Genomic DNA, 18583 nt, shown 5'->3' on the forward strand with positions numbered 1-18583 from the left:
AAACACGTTTGGGAAGAGACAAAAAAAAAAGTGGGCCAACCCAAACCCACATACAGTCGCAGACAAATAAACTTCCCCTTGTGCACGCTCAGCTACACACTCCTCTCATTTCCTTTTCAATTTTTGTTTCAGTGGAGGCCTTTACAGCACTTGGAAGATGATTTCTCTCAGCAGTGTGCTAAGATCATGAGAAGTGCAAGGAATTGACCTGCTGGTTTGTTGGAGGAGCAGCAGTGGACAGATTGCATGTCTGATCTCCCCTCATATCAGTCTGCAGGATAACCTGCAGCCAAAGACTAAAAAAGCTCCAGAAGTGATAACTCTCCCCGTGTAATGAGTTTATAATGAAAATGTGCCCTACAGATGGATTTTTAGTCATTTTGTGTTTTTTCTTTTCCTTCCTTCTGTTCAGCTCTCACTTTCAGTCGCAGCTACATTTCGGCTCGTCGTCTGATAATTTCACGCACTCTGTTTTGGAGAGAGGCGTCAGCGCAGTTTGAGTCAAGAATTCATCAGCAGGGGGAATGTTGTTCTCCATTACTTATCCACACTGTTGTTTTATCAGCTGACGCCGTATCCCTAAGTAGCTGCTTTGTTCAAATATGTGTCAACACAAGCGTCAGCCGCCGTTTGCTGAGCGCAAAGTTACCGTCGTTCTCACCGCGACACCCTTCTGGGCAGGTGAGCCTTCGTTTACCTGCATAACAAGCCTAATAGACACCTTAAAATGTGAGAAGGGATGGGAGGGTTCATTTACTCACCTCTTTGATTCAAGCCTTTGGGCTACGAATAATCGAGCCTTTCATCAGCAGCATGTTCACGACAGCAAAATCTTGTGCTGACCTTTAATTAAACTCTCACTTAAGGAATCCTCAAGTAAATTATTCTGACACTTGCAAGGACAGGGACACACACATATTCACATTAGCTGTTGGTTGGGACTTCATGACACACACTAACATCCTGTATTTGCAGAATAACCATCTTTAAAGTATACTGAAATGAGCTCTTCAAAAAACTCACTTTTTAAAAAAATTAATGGCTTTGTTTACTCTAGAAGATGTCAAAAAAATGTGAAAAATGTATTTACTGTCTTTGGAAAGCAAGGTGAAGTGTTCAGATTTTGTGAAACCAGCAGTCTAAAACCTAAAGAATCTACTTTTAATGATGTTAGATGGAGAAATGCAGCAAATGTGCATATTTTAGAAGCTTGACTAAACAAGTGAGATGTTTTTTGGACATTTTTGCGTTGTGTCCGGTGGAGTTTCACAGGAGGCTTGAGCATAACCGCTATATAAAAGACAGACAACCCCTCTATATCTAAAAAGTGCTTTCCACCTGCATTCTTTCTAACAGCCAGCAGGGGGCAACAACTCCGGAAGTTCGATTTTATAGAAGTCTATGAGAGAATGACCATACTTCTTACTTCATGTGTTACCCCAGTAAGCAGTTTCATGATGAGTTTATGGTCTCTTTCACTTGTTTCAAGACTTTTTGAATACAGTGTGATGCTAATTTAGTAAATTAAGACCCCATGTGGAGTAACACAGGTGTAAAAACATGGTATGTGTTAGGGCAGGGGTGAATTGTGACTAACAAATCCACCACTCATTTGTTACGTCCTGTTTCAAAAGACTAAATGGCTACGGCTAAATTGCAATCTTAAGGCTTCATAACGGGAATCCACCAACTACTAGGTGTCATCATGGCTGCTACTTTTATAAACAGTCTAAGGGATGAATCCTAACCTAGCTGACCAGGATCTAGAAGCAATGCACACTCGCGACAGGTTCGACAGTCCAGCACAGAAAGATAGACAAGCATTCATGCCTACACCCAATTTAGAGTCACTAATTAACCTACCATACATGCAGTAGGGCTGTGGGAGGAAACTGGATCCCTCAGACAAAACCCACACAGTCACAGGAAGAACATGCAAACTCCATAAAGAAAGGTCCAAGCAGGTTTAAACCCAGAACCTTCCCTAAAAACACCAAAATGTAAGGTTTCAATGAATTACTTACTTGAGTTCCAAAGCCAGCTAGATCCCAACTTCCATCAGTTAGAAAGAACTTTTCTGCCTGCTCAGCAAAGCTTCCCAGTGGAGGGATATTTGTCCGACTGCTGCTGCTGAGTCACTGCGAGTTCCTGTTACCACGCACTCATTCCCAAAACCTCCCACCTCATCGCTCAGCCTTGAGCTAAAACACTGCTGCAATACTCTCAACACTTCTCATTTATTATGAATGCGCTAACTTTGCAATAAATAAGCCATAAGAAAAAAAATTTAAAATCCTAAGTGATCGGTTTCTGTCGAGCATCTTTTTGATCCATTGTTGTATGACGGGATCATTTGGGATCATTTAATAATTGCTACTAATGCTGCTGGGTTCAGACGGCTTAAATGTAGATTTACTCGTTGGTAATGCCGAGCTATTCAGGGAGCGATCTTTTTTTTTTTTTTTTTTTTGCAAACCATTTAGTCTGGTTTATGGTGAAAAGAAATCCTGCACGCAAAGAGAGTAAATCCATGGCATCTCCTGCTGCTCTACATTTTACAGTGTAGTCAGGAGGTATTAAGACTGTGATACATTTTTAGTGGTTTTGACACAACACTCTGGCACAGGCGGATCTAAAAGCAAATTCTGACTCTGAGGGCAAAGTGCTGACTTCTAACTTCAGTTTGAGCGTGTTTTTGCATCCATCACATGAATTTTAGATGCTTGGCATAACAAAGATTTGGGATTTGTTTTTTTTTAAAGTCATCTTATTAAAAATTCTGTGTAGCATCCTTTGTAGTCGACGAGTGACTCTTCAGTTCTTGTTTATTACGGTGGCTCCTTTTGCGGTCAGTATCAAGTATAATTGTTTTAAATCATTTGTTTTGTTACAGCTATACGTTTCAACCTCACAGTACTTCCCAAAACTTGGAAAACACTCCATTTATTTCCACTAAATGTGTGTTTTTGTGCCTTTTCTTTCCCTATCTCTGTCTTGCACGCCTACTTTTTTTTTTTCTTTTGTCAATTTCAGCCTCCCCTCTAGATCTTAGGCACCTGGATGAGCTTCTCTTAAGCCCCATCTCAGCCCATTTTTTTTCATTTTTTTCCACCACCACTCTTGCCCCATTGATTGAAGTGTGTTTCTGTGTACACGCACCGCATCGTGTTAATACCCTCCAGATCGGGTGTATGTGCACCAGCACACACATGTCCAGACGTCCTCTGACACACAGGCGTAGTCACGCATAAGTGAGCAGGCCCATGTCTGGTGATTTAGCGTGAAATGGGACAGGTCATGGACATGGCTGCGGCACATTGGCAGGTGTTGACCAGGCCGAAGCGATCTATGGAGAACAATTTGCACATGTTAGCCACTGTTGCCCTTTTTCCCTCAAGCAGCACAGGTTCAGATCAAATCAATGCTCAGGGTCCTAAAGCTAAATAAGCTCTAAAATCGATCCAGCGGTACATATTCGCATCGATGCCTCAGCGGGTTGAAGGAAATGCATTTCTGGAAGGCTTACAAACTTTTAGCATCATCTGCATTATGTTAAGCTAACCCACATTTTCAATCACTGACATAAGTAGGAATCTGTACATTTAATGTGCGGGCTGAGCGCGTTGTTTAAGCTTACAGCTGTTTTGTTTGGCACCGATGGTGCAAAGGGTCTCTGGGTCAGCAGCAGCGCTCTTTCAGACCCTTAGGCCCACCCGAAGGCTGTGCTTGCCCAGACGTAGGCAGCAAAATCCCCTGTAATCAAGCAGCTGGAAGGTCCGCTTTGAGGGGATTTAGTGCAATGTGGCAGGTGCCAATCTGACTGCAATCAGGATTTACCACAGGCCCAGCTCCCGATGGCAATTTTAACATGAGCGGATGCTTGGAGACTAATCGCAGTCATTCATGAGGTTTCTTGCACCGAACTTATTGTGTGAAGATGTGTTGCTGTGTGTGCAGTCGAACCTATCGCACAAGATGTGGGTTTAAATTCTGTCTTAATCGTCTGCTTTTATTCAGGATTTTGGAAGTGCAGCTATTTTTTATTCTATTTTTCGTATTCCTATTATTATTTCTATTTCTATATACATTCTGGTGCATGTTCACATTATTGCATCACACAACCTCTGCAGATTTGTCAGCTGTACATTCATGCCTCTGCTCTACCGTGTCCCTGGGATTTAGATCTGGAGATCATATTCATGAAACCAGCATGAGATGATTTTTGCTTTGGCGCATTATCAGGCTGGGAGTAGCCATTAGAAGATGCTAAACTGTGGCCATAAAGGGATGCACATGGTCAACAGCGATACTCAGATAGACTGTGGCAATCAAACCATGATTGATTGCTGTTTGGGGCCTAAAATGTGCCAAGAAAACATTCCATGCACCATTGATGAGCCTGTGACCGCCTCAGCCTGAAACTTGTTCACTCTGAGATGCTTTTCTGCTCAGCACAGCTGTAAATACTGGTTATCTGAGCCGTGTTTTTCTGCTCCAACCACTCTGGCCATTCTCCTCTGAGCTCTCTTAAGGCATTTCTGTCAACAGAACTGCCGCTCACTGGGTGATTTTTGTTTGTCACACCGTTCTGAGTAAACTCTAGCAACTGTTGTGCATGAAAATCCCAGGAGATAAGCCGTTTCAGGGAAAAACTCTAACCACAGTGTCATATTTTCCACCATTGTGATGTTTGATTTGAGCAATAACTGAAACTTCTCACCTGCATCTGCATGGTTTCCTGTATTGGGCTGCTGCAATATGATTGGCTGATGGAATAACTGCAGGAATAAGCAGGTATGCAGGTGTTCCCAAGTGCTTGGTGAAGCTATTTTCATTTTATCAGTGAGTTTTTAGGTTGGTTATTTACCTCAGACATGTATTTCTAAAGGTTTTTTTGCAGGTTTGGTGGTTATTTTCAACTTTTATAAATGCTCTGTGGTTTCTTTGTGCTCACGAATGTAGACTAGTGATTTGTCTGGATTCAAAATTAGTTAACTACACATTTATTCAATACCTTTTTTCCTAAAAACATAGGTTTCAATTGTAGTTTTGTATGTTTCACTGATTGTCTTAGACATTGGTTCTTTGTTGTTGTTGTTTTTGTCTTTTGCACACAGAGAAAAGAAAGAAAAAATCAACTTTCTTGGACCACCCAGTATGTGAGGCTTAACAAATAATATAGTTTAGGTTATATACTTGCACCTTTACACTGGTTTTATCTCCTCTTTTCTTCTAGCCTCTGCAGTAGAAGCATTCAAAAGCATTCATTTTTGTGTGCACAAAAAAAGAAACTGTAAAAGGAAGAGGAAAAAAAGAGACTGAGCCGAGAAAAAAAATAAAAAAGGTCAGAGAATAAGAGACGGTTTGTAAAAGGCAGAAACTCCCGGAGGCACTGGGACAGTGGGACACACACACACACACAAACCGACTCGGCCGTCCCTCCTCTGTCTGTCTATTATTGATGGGCACGCAGGGTTCCCACTCAGCCATCTGTTCTCAGCTCTCCCGCTCGGTGCCCCTTTCGCTTCATGCCTACCACTTTGGCAGGCTGGCATAACCAGAGCAATGCTGTCCTATCAAAGTGTGAATTCTTCATAAATATCTCACACTATCAGGGAGTTAGCTGTTGGCGCACACAGAGAGAAATAAGTAATGCGATGAATTTTTCATTAATTCTGCTTCTTTTGTTGGACGACTTCCAACGCTTTGCATTGATTTGTGGTGAGAGATATGATCGTGTCATGACTGCGTTGCGTATAAACCGAAGTGGCAGCTGGGTGTGTTTTGTGATGGACCGTCGATAGTCTCTCTCTCTCTCCTGTGCATGTTTTCAGATCTTAATCAGATCACGGCCACGCCTTCCGACTGTTAACAGCATATGGCTGCAGTTTGGATTTGATCTGAGTGGCAATTGATGACCATGCATATTCAGTCGGCGTTGCCAGGGGGAACCGGGGTCCTGCAGCGGGTCTTTTTCGATTGGTTGTCGGGTGGTCACATGTGGCGTCGCTTGGCGCCCAGCTGGGACGGGAGGCCACATGTGGCGAGTGAGGAGACATGTAAGGTTGGCGTGTGTTTGCAAACACTTGGCTTTGCCTTGCAGTTAATCCGTGGCTGCAGCCCTCATCCGCGCTCTGCACGGCCCTCCACGTAAACACACACACATGCACGCACACACACACACACACACACACACACACACACACACACACACAGGTTTTTATGCATTAAATGGATTGCGAATGTTGCATGTCAGTGTCTGCGAGGCTGCTTGACTTAACGTGCATCCTCAATTATATCCTCCTGACTGACAAAAAGGGTCAAATGTGGGTTAGGGAGATGCCAGAGGCTGTTGGGTCGTGATTAAGGTAAGATATTGGGCTTTGGAAACCCTAAGCTATCTCTCCATCGTGTGACTTGTCTTTTCCATATTCCTAGAGGGGGTGAAAGAGGCTTTATTCTCTGGCTAACCCCAGAGTTAAGACCCCCCGGGGAGTACGAGATGAGAGGGAAATTAATAATGTGTGGCGACTCAAAGGCTTTGACTGAACCAAAGGATCAGAAGAGGGTGACGAGAGTGTATTCGAGCCAGAAAGGGAAACACAGAAACATGGGCAGAGGGAAGAAAGCACAAGCAAGCAGAGTGGCCACCTTTAAGCAAAAGGCTGCACAGAAGGAGGCGTGACACTATAAAACATAGAAACAAAATGTGTCGGACCAGCTTTTCACTTCTCAGTGTTTGAAAAGAAGATCATATCAAAGACTTTTGCATATTTGCATTGACGCTGAAGTTGCAGCTCTACTTTAAATTTACACATAAGACATGTCATTGTCATTTTCGGCACGACATTCTAATTTCTCCCCCCCCTCAGCGGCCCTAAAAAACAGATTGCAAATTAGCATTTCTCACCGCAGCCAGAGGGAGTCACGAACCGCCAGCATCCAGACATATTTTTCACATTATGGTGTGTGAGGCTAACATGGACTTTAAAAAAAAAATGAGAACAAACTCCTTAACGTTGAGGAAACTCTCGATGTTTAATATTAATAGCCCCTACCCTCTGATGTGTGAAAGTCACGCTAGCGTGCTCGGCGCTTGGCACACTAATGCCTTGTCTCTCCGGGCCAGGCGGCGCTCTGGCCCTGCTGTGACCTCTCTGGCTCAGATCCAGTGGCTCGGCTCCTCCTTTGAACCAAAAACCCGGCTGAAGGCAGCTGCGTTTAGCCGGATCCGACCGCAGCCGATCGCGCTGGGCAGCATTAAATATTAACCACTATTAAATGCCAAATTTATCCACCGAATCCACCCACCCCTCCATCCGTTCATCCGAGTGTTTCATTCACGTTTGCTATATCCTCAGTCATCCAGAGGTAATAATGACGATCGGGCACCGTGCCATGTGCCATCCCTCCCTGCAGCATGTCCAGGTGGGCAAAATGCCACCGAGCTGCACAATGGGTTTATCCACAGTGGTTTCTTAAACAGTGAAGCTAAATTAGAAATCTATTCTTTCCATTTTGGTCTCTATCCACGAAGTGCATTTAGCATATATGTTAAGTAGGTGTGTAATGGTAGACCGGTCCCATATTGGAGCCATTAAGCGTGAACACGACTGCCTATTACATGGGTCTTTAGCGGCACTGAAAAGTAACCCCTTATCATCTCGCCGAGGCCCGTCGAGGTTTCCCCTCCGCAGATGTAAATGACGTACATCTCAACCCCTCTGCTCTCCGCCGCTGATTGTCTTTAACGCCTTGAATGGAGAGAGCGAAAGGTTTTTTTTGGTCAACAGCGCTTCAGCACGAGTGCCGGCCCGCTCTTCATAACAGCCATTAGCGCGGCCTCAACTTGAATGTTAAACAGCGTCGAGGTGCCACATTGTGTGTTTAGAGAAGAGGGAGTCTGATGAGAGGCTGCGGGTGACACACCTGCCGAGGAAGAGGGGTTGAGATAACAATTTTCTCCCTCCCTGTCGAGGAGACATCTGGCGCTGCCACGGTGTTGCAACCTGAAATACACCCAGGAGTGGGTAATGAGGCGAAGGAGACAGGGTTTCTGGTTTGTTGTGTGTGTGTGTGTGTCTGTCTAATTTCGGGGTGGTGGTTTCCCTCGTTTTCCTGAACTAGCCTCTGTAGAGCCTGCAAGCGCGCCATCTGTAGTCCTCAGCTATAAGCCCACTTACCTGTGACTCCTTAATCAGCTTTAATACGGGCACATGTTTCACCTTTTTTGTACTGAAAGCAAGAAAGAATGAAGGTAAAGAAAAACCACACAAAACAAGGACAGGCAAAAAAAAAAAAGGGACGTGCATGTTTACGATCAGATCCCAGCCACCCAGGCGTGACCGTGCACTGCATGTATTTGGATGTCGCTATTATGCATGACGGCCTGCATTATGTTTACACACAGTCCTGCGTGGAGCTGCATACGCCTGAGAGGGGTTGCTAAGAAACACATAATGTTGGATAATCGGCCTCAAAGCACAGCGGCGGATGTCGAGCTTTCGGCGAGCAGCTTTTCTTTTAAGTTGGCTGGAAAGTTTATCTTCCTCTTGGGTACATCTCACTTTTGTTGACTAGTTTTTTAATTAATGTTACCAGTGTTGGAAGTCTCAATTCAGCAGTGTAAGGATACCGCCTGAGAAATCCTACCTACAGTCATGAACTAAAGTTTATGAGAGAGAGTTTGTGATGGTGAAACAAGTCTGTGTCAGAGGGTCAACAGATTAAGTTGAACTGCACCAATTTTACAGAGGGGTGTCAAAGATCCAACCAGAAGCTTGTGGGCAGCTACTGAAGGAACCTAGTTGAGGTGAAAACGGACCAAATCTTGCTTTATGTCTAGTTCTGACCCAGCAGATGTTGTCATATTTCTTGCAATACATTTATCAAAGAACCTAAATTGTTGTTTATGACGAAGACATGTGTTTCAATGACTCCATCATAGAAAATTCTGAGTTACAAGAGTCATTGGAAACTAGACTTCCATGATATACCTGGTCTTTACAAGTGTTTGGAAACTTTTCACAGCTGTAATTAGAAGTATTAGAAGCAAAAAGCATTGTTTTGGTCCCTCTGACTGATACATTGTTATATAGTGGTGCATCAGTGTGTCAGTTGCTGCAGGTGGAGCCAGTTTGAGCTACTTTATATACAGTTTTATGTACAGACACATGAGATAAATCTGATTAATGGGGGAGAAAAGAAACACAAACCCCAGATACACAGACCTGTTTTGACTTTTTCTCTAAGCTGAGATACTAAATCATTAGAACATTTATTGAGATGAAACTGTGCTAGAAGTTTAGAGGGAAAAATCACTATTTAGTGGAGCCATTAGCAACTCAGAGGCTTCTGAAATGGGACTCTGACCGCACAGTGTTTCCTGTAAGAAACAAGAAGAAGGTCAGAAACCACTGGTTGGATCTCTGGTTTCTATATGATTCATTGCACATAATCATTATGTTCAAAGTAAGAATGAGTGCGTAGATGTGTGCAGTGGAGTAGAAACGGCAATATTTCCCTCTAAAATGTAGTGGAAATAAAGAAACACACCAAAAAAAACCTACCAGAGAGAGAAAAAAATGAATAAAATCAGTGACAAATGGAATAAAAAGATAAGTCAAACACAACAGTCAGCTATAAAGTTCAAGCACCTCAATCGTAAATGAATTTAATTCCATCATTGACTGTTAAAGTTGAATTAACTCTCTGGAAGTTAGTTTTTTCATCACTTTTACAGATGATTGTTGCTTTTGACTCATCCTTTTATTCAATTTGTCACATTTTTTAAAAAGAATTTGGTAGTTTTTTGTCCGATCTGGCCAGTGTAATACTAAAAATGTTCACAAAGCTGTAGAAATGATGGGTTCTTGACTGTTTGTCTTCTTTGTTTACTTCAGGTGATCTCCGCTCTGTCGAGGATCTCCCACCACAGCATCGCACAAATCAAAGGCATCAGGTACGTGTCTAATTTGTTACATTCTCGTTTAGACCTCCGAAGCACTTCACAATAACAGCCTCAAAGGAAAACCACTTTGGATGCATGTATTCCAGCGTTTCTTATAGGCTTCGTATTAAAATGGATGCGGCTATTAACATCTGCTGCTCATTTAAAAGTCAATTTACATTTTAGGCAATTAGCCGCAGCTTTTAGTCTCTATCTTCTGTCGGGCCGCGCCGATGCGTTTCTGCCCGTCGCTCAAACAGCGCCTCGTCATTCTGAGTCAGAATGCAAAAAAGGGGTTTAGTCATTTTTCACAAATAATGGTGAGAAAATCCTTCATGCTTCTGTGTGAGGGGGGCCTGGAAATGGACTCCCTCGATCTCTCCTCATTTGCTCGGGTCTGCTCGCACCGGCGCCACATAAAAAGCCATTTTATCCGTCTGAGTAATGAGCTGATGGAGCGCGCCCATTAGGAGCCGTGCCAGGAAATGAAGGGAGAAAGAAGGGAAGAGTGACAGAAAAGAGAGAGGAAGCAGGTCCCTTGCCATTAATAAAGACAACACAACCTGCTGACTGCCGGCTAATTCACTGCAGGTCCAACGCTGACCGTTTTTGGCTGCGAGGTGTCACGATCGATGCTCGTTTGACCTCGGCGTAAATCACACCCGTCGGCTTTCTGACCCCATCTCAGCAACGAGGATAATATTTCAACAGTGAGCATTTATTTAAAGTTCAGGATCTCACGCTGGGGGACAAAAGTGGGAGCCAGCTGTCTTTTTTGTTGGACTCTCAGGTACTCAGAAGCCATTGTTGTTGCAGTTATTGTCCTCTCTTGCCACCTGACTGCTGAAGTGTCCTTGAGCAAAAGTCCTGAATGAATTCCCGAGTGAGGGGGAGGGGGAACGCTGACCTCGGTACCCGGCTTTGTAGGGCGACAAGTGAAAGCTGCATCGTGGAGATCAATAAACGATGACTTTATGAAGTAAGGTCGCGTTTGGCTCTGGGCTTTTAACGAGGAAACATTAACTAGTGTTATTAATGCACTGAATGCAATCCTGAGGGAACGTGTCATTACGGGAATTACATAATGTGATTATCTTGGCCAAAATAATTCGCTGTTATTTTGATAATTAGGTTGTAACTAATCAGTCGCACAGCGAGACACGGCGGGCGAAAAACATCTTTGTTTTTTTGTTTTTTTTGCGTTCCCTGGCCAATTTTGAGATTTATTATGTCAGGCTGCACATTTCGGTGTTTATGCTCCTCCTACCTTTTGTCTGTGGGACAATGGTGCAAATTAGTGCATAATTAATGAGGTTCATTTCCATCTTTAGGCAGAAAATTGGAGAAAAAACAAGCAAAGAATTTGGAAAATTTCATTTAAATATCTATTAGTTATTTTGTTAAACCTTCACATATTGGTTACCAATACAAATCTATTACAATTCATATCTTTAGAGATCATTTCCTCTCATATTCAAAATCTCCCCATTAGTAGCATTTAAACACACCGAGCTTTCCAGTTTGACTCCAACCTACATTCTCAAGGTTTTTGCAAAAGGGTTTGTCTTTATGTCAGTCCCAGTCTGATTTATGAACATTATCATGAACATTTTACTCCTAAAAACGAGCTGATTTTTTTGTTTTGTTTCGTTTGTTTCTGTCTGTAATTGCTTTTCTTTTTTATGGGGTGATGAAAAGAGATCAGTCAGACTTGATTTATGTATCAAATTAAATTTAACACAACGTACATTTGGTTAAATTTAAAAGCCACTGCCAGTGACCTGAGGGTTCCAGAGAGTTCATAAGATTCATCTGATAAATATGCAATACCTAGAACATTACGAGCTTTATAAACCAATAACAGGATCTTAAATTCATCTTCAAATAAACGAAAAAACTGGTAACCAGTGCAGAGACTTTTTTGAAAATACCCAATGTTCAGATTTCTGTTCTGGAAATGAATTCAAATTTGGGCATTTTTAGACATATGATACCTCATTTGTATATTTAAACATAACATTTAAGAACATCTATGCTACCTAAGGTTATTGTCTTATTACAAGTTATCAGCTTGAGAAATTTTATGATGATACCTGTTAGATAAAATAAATGATCTATTTCCTTTGAGTGTAGAAATGTACAGATTCTACGTTTGTCTGTTCCTTTGCCTGGAAACTGTTGGGCTCTTTTAGCTTGCTATGATCCTCTCTTTGTTTTGGGAAGTTCTTATTTAATCACATGGAGCTGGAGCAGTTTTAACATGGGAGAGCTGTTGGGAATATAAAAGACGGCGCTGCAGAACTAGGTGTCGATTCTCGACGGTACGAGCAGCGAAGATCGGAAACTGCAGGTGTTGATTGGCGGCGGTGTCGCTGTGTTGGCGCGTGTTCGTGTCAGCGCCTAATGGAGCTTTGCACTGCTTTGCCTACACATGTGCAGAAAGGCATATGACAAGTACACGACGAGCTCAAAAGGCCGCGCGACGAGGCACGAACACCGAGCACTTAACTCGGCGTGAATGTTCGATGACCCCAATTGGCCTTTGTAAAGGGTCTCCTCACCAGGTTCACCATAACTGCGCTTTAGGCAAGGTCATCTGCATTCAGAGGTCCAAGGACCTGTCAGGCGTCTTCTGCCTCGCTTCAGAGCTCCTGTGATCAGCGTACATGCCTGACAACAGCCGTAACTCACTCAAACGTGCAGCATACCATGCATGAAAGTTGTGTACTACATAGGCAGAATGCCGGTGCCCTCCAGGGCTACTTACACACTTACTCGGTCATGTAAAGCACCTTTCACCAGAAGGCTGTAAAGAGCTTTGGAGTAGCGTGTCAACAGAATAAAAGCTTCAAAGTCAAAACACTTGAAATATGAGCAATGAAACCGAGTCTTTTTTAAAAAATGAAATTAAGTGTTGTGTTCAGGATGTGGAATAAAATGCACCTTAAAGACCATTATATAAACAAATATTTTAAAATATCACACAAAATCCTGACATTAGTCTCTTTTTTACAAAATTAAATGGAAGTTTTGTCTACAAATGTAAGATAATCAGTATATTTAATATGTTAAGTCACAGGTTTAGGTGGATTTTGGCATATCCCTTCCATTTTTTTCAGCAAAAACTGGATTCTAAACAGTAAGAAAGATCTCAGAAACTCTGTTTAATACTCCTCATACCATAATGGTTACAACATAATGAAATGCTCTTCAATTAGTATTCATAATCAGGGGTAAGATCCATGCTTTGAAGTGGTTCCAACCAATAAAACGAGCTAAAGGTGCCTCTAAAAACTAGCAGGTACCATGAAGAACCACCATTTATAGCCTGGTACTCCACATTTCTTTTAAAAACTCTTTGAATAAAAACAGCAAACAGTGTTCTGACATTTTATTTTCTAGCCATGAATCAAATGTGACAAATGTGGAACATGGCACCGGCGGCTTCCAGGTCATTCATAAAGTGAATCAGCAAACCATCAAGGTCCTTCCTGAAATCCGGTGCCATTTTATTTTTATCTTTTTTTTGGAGTTTGTAATGAAAGAGTTGGTTCAGTACTAAGAGGAAGCAGCTGTACTTCTCCGTCATTGGATTTCCAAAAGGTGCGTCAATATTATTTCTTCCAAAAAGAAATTAGGGAGGAAAAAAAAGAGCTCAAGCGCTCGATTAGTAATAAAGAAATGATCTGGCTATATTTGGATTTAATTAATTTCATACTGCATTTAGGATGCTGTAAGGTTTGCGATAAACAGATATTTATAAAAAAGAACAAAAAAGAAGCAGCAGAGGTTAAACTAAACTTTATTTACAAGGATAAAGGAGCTCTTTAATAAGTTAAAGTAGAAGAACACATTGGATAATTGATTTTTGTTGAGAAAAGGCTTTAGCTCCTCAGTGTGGAGGCTTCGATGCCCACATAGTGATCTCAATTCCTTTAGACGCCACATCGGGCCATCGGAGCTTTAACATGACCGGAAAGTTGGTCCCTGCATTAAATCTTTATATAACATCGCCACAGGCATGAACATCGATGTTCTGCTGAAGCCCATTGATCTCGTCTGTTCGCTGTAATCAGGCCTTGATAGTTGTGTGTCTGTCACAACTCTGATGTACCATTAGAGGTACACCGAGGACACAAACATGTATTCAATATTTATTTTTTTGTTTTTAATTTAGTAAACTTACAGAAACTAGCAGTCAAAAGCAAAACTCGACCTCCGCATCCTCTCCTCTTCGAGGCCTCATCTCTTTGTTTGTCCTGTGACGCTGACCTTGTGTTTCCTCGCAGCTTATCTGCAACATAAACCCACATCATCCTCCGTCATGTTGCTCTCTTATCCCACCGCCAGCACCTTCCTCCCGCTTATCTTCACTGTCCTCGGCTAACCTCGGCTAACCTTCAACCGGCTCGCGTCCTACTTCGCCGCTGATCCCTGCTGTTCCAGAGTCGTGGCCTCGGAGGGATCAGGGTCAGGACAGGGAGGAACTGAGGGGAAAGTTTACTGAAGGGCTTAAACACTGATCCTCCAATTTTATGTGGCGTACATGCTTCTAGAGCTGAATGATTTAGGGAACACATATGGGATATATTTAAAGATTTGATTGGTGATATCCTTTTTTTAAAGTTTCGGTTCATTTTTTTATTGAACATGTGATGGAGCTTTACCACGTGAGGCACCTTCTAGGTTGTGGCTGTCGAGTCATAAATTTGTAAAACACGACAGTTTAAGCTCAGATCTGCTACGAAATATGCAATGTGTGACTAAAAACAATAAGACTAAAATAAACCATGTACTGTGCATTGATCAATGGGCAAAAAGATTCAATTTCAAATTAAATAAGCTTGAATTACAACATCAATCTAATTTAATACCAAGACCATGTATATTCTAAGCTGCAGCTGTTGTGATTTGTTAATTGGATTATTTTAATCTCAATTTCAAATCGATTCTTTGTTCAGCCCCGTTTACTTGCCCTATATTTGTGATGTATTGCTTCTTCTTTTTCTTTTTCTCAGTAATATACATGGCACAAAACTGAATATGCTTGATTTGACTTGAAGAATAATTACTTTGGCAAAAAATAATAATGTTTAATTCGAAGAAAATTGCTTTGAACTTCAAATTTTGAATGTGCAACTCTTTTTGACTTCTCATCAGTAATAAAATAAGCAGCATTACTTACAAATTTCTTACTGTCTTCGAGTTAGTTCTGTAACAGTGTGCAATTTCAGGGCACAAGAAAATAATAGAAACAACAATTGTTAGTATTAATATTCATTTTCAAAGCTTTTTTTTTTTAAAGTAAGAACTGAAAATAAATATCAAACATAATTAAAGGAAAAAACAGAAAAAATAAGAAGTAGAATAAACTCACACGATATAGCGTTAATTTATTCATAGCTGACAACTATTTTGAGTACCTCGGTTAATAATCTATTATTTAAAAACAAAATTGAACTGCTTATCAAAACAGTTGCTGTTAAATCGTTAACACATTTATTAATAATCTCATCTTGAATCTCTACCTGAAATCTTTGTATAACTAACCAGCACCCTGTTGTTAATTTAAACGTCCTTCTTCTGTTTAATTAATAAAAACAGGACATATAATGATTTTAGAGATATAATTTGCAGCTTTTTTGAGCTGGACAAAATCAACCTGCATGTGGCAGACGAGGAAGCTGCATCAGGAGAAGGACAAAAGGCCACAAAGTTGAGATCCACCGTTTGCACTTTTCCCTCCTCACGCCACTGAACATCACACACATCAGTATGCAGCCATCACATCACACGTCAGCCCCTCATTCTTCACCCGTTTTAATGCATGATGGTGTGCTCATTTCACACGTAAGCTAAATAAAGCGAATAAAACTCACACATGCGAAGGGGAAGAAAAAAAAAAAGAAACACAGCTTCTTACTCGTACGTCACTCGCACATTCTCCGGACGGGAGCGAAATGAAACCACAGCGCCATGTTTAAAGCAGGAACGGGGAAGGTTTATGGACAGGCGTGGGACAATAAGTGGCAAAGTGCGGTAGCTCGCTGGAGCTGCAGCGATTTATTGACCCCCGCAGAAAGGAAGCCGTGTCCTGGGACATGAAACTGCTTCCAATGCTGACCGCTGGAGCTGCTTTCACACGTAATGACCGCGCTGTTGTTGTGCTGGTTGACAATCGGTGATCAATGGGACCGGCCTGCTGCGGATCTGTACAGCACACATGCGCCAGCAATTCCCTTTACACCAGAACAAGGTGGAAGAAATTAGACATGATCATAAATAGATTGAACTGTATTACAATAATGCAATTAATTAAGAAGTAGCAGTGCAATATGCAGGAAGACGCGCATTGTTTGGATCGTTAAGCGCCGGACAAGATGAGGACACTGTGGTGGATAAAAACGATGCCTTTTGTGTGCCTGATGACTACATTTTACATATCAAACAACAAAAGAGACAATGCACACAAAGAAATGGAAGCATGTAATCCCTCATGCTGGTGTCAAAGCCCACTTATCCCCCTACACAAATGTCGTATTTATGGGTCCAAATGTAAATACTCTGTAATTTGACAGGAATAATAAGAAACAGCAATTTGTTTGAGACACAGATTCAGTCTCAACTCATTCAAAGATACTCCCTTTATTTTTGGAATCTTTATGTTTAATTTTAAGCATGCATGTAGAAAGAAATCTGTTACATGAACACAGATTATAATTTCTGTGTTAGGCTTGCAATTAATAGGAATACGTTCCCTGAAAGTTTGCTAGTTGAACGCTGTCTTTACTGTTTTGTTTTGTGCTATAAATTCTTTTGAAGGAAAGTTTCTGGTGAAATGATGAACCTGTAAATTAAAGGTTTACCCACAAAAGATAGACCTCTGAAGCACGATTTAGTCAAACTGACACGGAGAGAGATACATAGATAAACCATTAACATAAAGACAGATATGGGGAGAAGGAAGCCTTAAAAAGACAACCAGTTCTTTAGCCTCAGACAGCTGCTCTGACCAAAATATTCTGACTTTCTCTTTTCTTGTAGCTTTAGGCTAAAACAAATATGCCTTCAGATGTGCATAAACAACATATATGATGCATCTGTGGACCGTATCCAAACCAAAACAGAAAGCAGCGCTCTCCTCACTGTACCTAAAAGAATCAAAAAAAAGAAAATAAGGAGCACTTACATGAGCCAAATCAGGAGGCACTGTGGGTAACATCAGTGCTGGGAAGAAATAATCAGAGGTGCAAACAAAACAAAACAAAAAAACACTTTGGATTGTGTGAATAGACACCTGATTACTTTGTACCGCAACATCCTCTCACCAGGAGCACAGAACTGAACAACACGCTTTGCAGGAAAAAGATAATAGAGCAGCGCTGAATCGCCAGGAGACGCCTCATCAGAGGTGTTCTGATGAAATTATGAACATAGTTCAATTACGCCTAGTTGCACCATTACGAGAAATGAAAACGGCAGCATTGGACAGTGCTTGGCTCCGCAAAACAACACGGAGGTGATAGATACGTGCGCGTATCTCCACAAACTACTATGTAATTAAATTTTGCCCTGCGGGACTCCATTAATAACTTATAATATAATGCACATTTCATTGGAGGGGGTCGTCGGATGTGGGTGTGTTATTGCGCTCCGGAGGAAGCACCTTCTGCGCTTCATAACAGCGAGCGGGAAGGTAACATAAATCAGACGAGGCACTTCTTGTGTTCGTAGGACTTGTAATTAGCTTTTGGAAATGCAGCTTTTAATGGCGTTACATCAGTCGAACATGGAAAAGTTTGCAGAGTGAATGGATCAGGGGAGGCTAAGTTTGCAAGGAAACCTTTGTGCATTCATGTGGGTGCGCCCGAGGAGTGACGAGCTGACCTTTGACAAACTAGCTGAGCATTCATTAACCTGATGGCCGACCACTGCTTTAATTACGCCGAGGCTTAGTGCTGGTGTCAGACGTACACACACACATGCATGCAAAAACCTGCACGACTAAAGCCATCAAACAAACTACTGCTTTTTTTTCTTAGGCTCACACAATAACCATCAGTTAACAGTGTGGCATTTGGCCTTTTCCCACCAAGAGGCCACTCCAGTTGGCTCTTTAGGAAGACATGAAACACAGTGAAGTGTCTCAGCCATCTGATCATATCTTGGGATTAAACACAGTCAAAGGATTTCAAAGCGGAGCGCTAACGGAGACGAGGGTGCTTTTATGAGCGCGTCAGAGGTCTCGTCTCCGACACTGAACCGTCCATATCGGCTCCCGGCTCGCGTCCCGGTCTAGACAGCTACATCACACACTTGTTCTTTTTCTCTTTGTTCTCTCTTTCCTGCTATGATGTATTTCTTAACTTTCCCACATGGCGACATCTGTTCGTTTAGATTTATCCTCAGACCCCCCCTGCACATGTTGCTCAGAACATGTGATGATTACTTTATAAAGATGGGAAACAGAGAAAAATAAAAAACAAAGGAAGAAGAAGACGGTTCAGTTTAACTCCAGTCTTTCTATTGTTGTAGAAATACTCGCTGTCCAGCCACATCCAGTCATAAGTGGATCACGTTTTGAAGTCTGTGATGAAAGTGTCTTCATCTTGGTTTGTATTGTTTTAAGTTTAA

General features: G+C 41.8%; 1 protein-coding gene across 4 annotated transcripts in view; it reads left to right on the forward strand.

The window, feature by feature from the left end:
• The window catches only part of vav2 (vav 2 guanine nucleotide exchange factor), a 245117-nt gene that overhangs the window by 164707 nt on the left and 61827 nt on the right, over positions 1–18583 (forward strand). For all 4 annotated transcript variants that reach the window (XM_008304892.1, XM_008304908.1, XM_008304901.1 and 1 more), the window contains exon 3: positions 9903–9961. In XM_008304892.1, coding sequence (XP_008303114.1) covers positions 9903–9961 — 59 coding nt within the window. The remainder of the gene's footprint in view (positions 1–9902; positions 9962–18583) is intronic.

This window comes from Stegastes partitus, unplaced genomic scaffold (assembly GCF_000690725.1).
Source record: "Stegastes partitus isolate 25-593 unplaced genomic scaffold, Stegastes_partitus-1.0.2 Scaffold42, whole genome shotgun sequence".
In the NCBI taxonomy this organism is placed as follows: Eukaryota; Metazoa; Chordata; class Actinopteri; family Pomacentridae; genus Stegastes; species Stegastes partitus.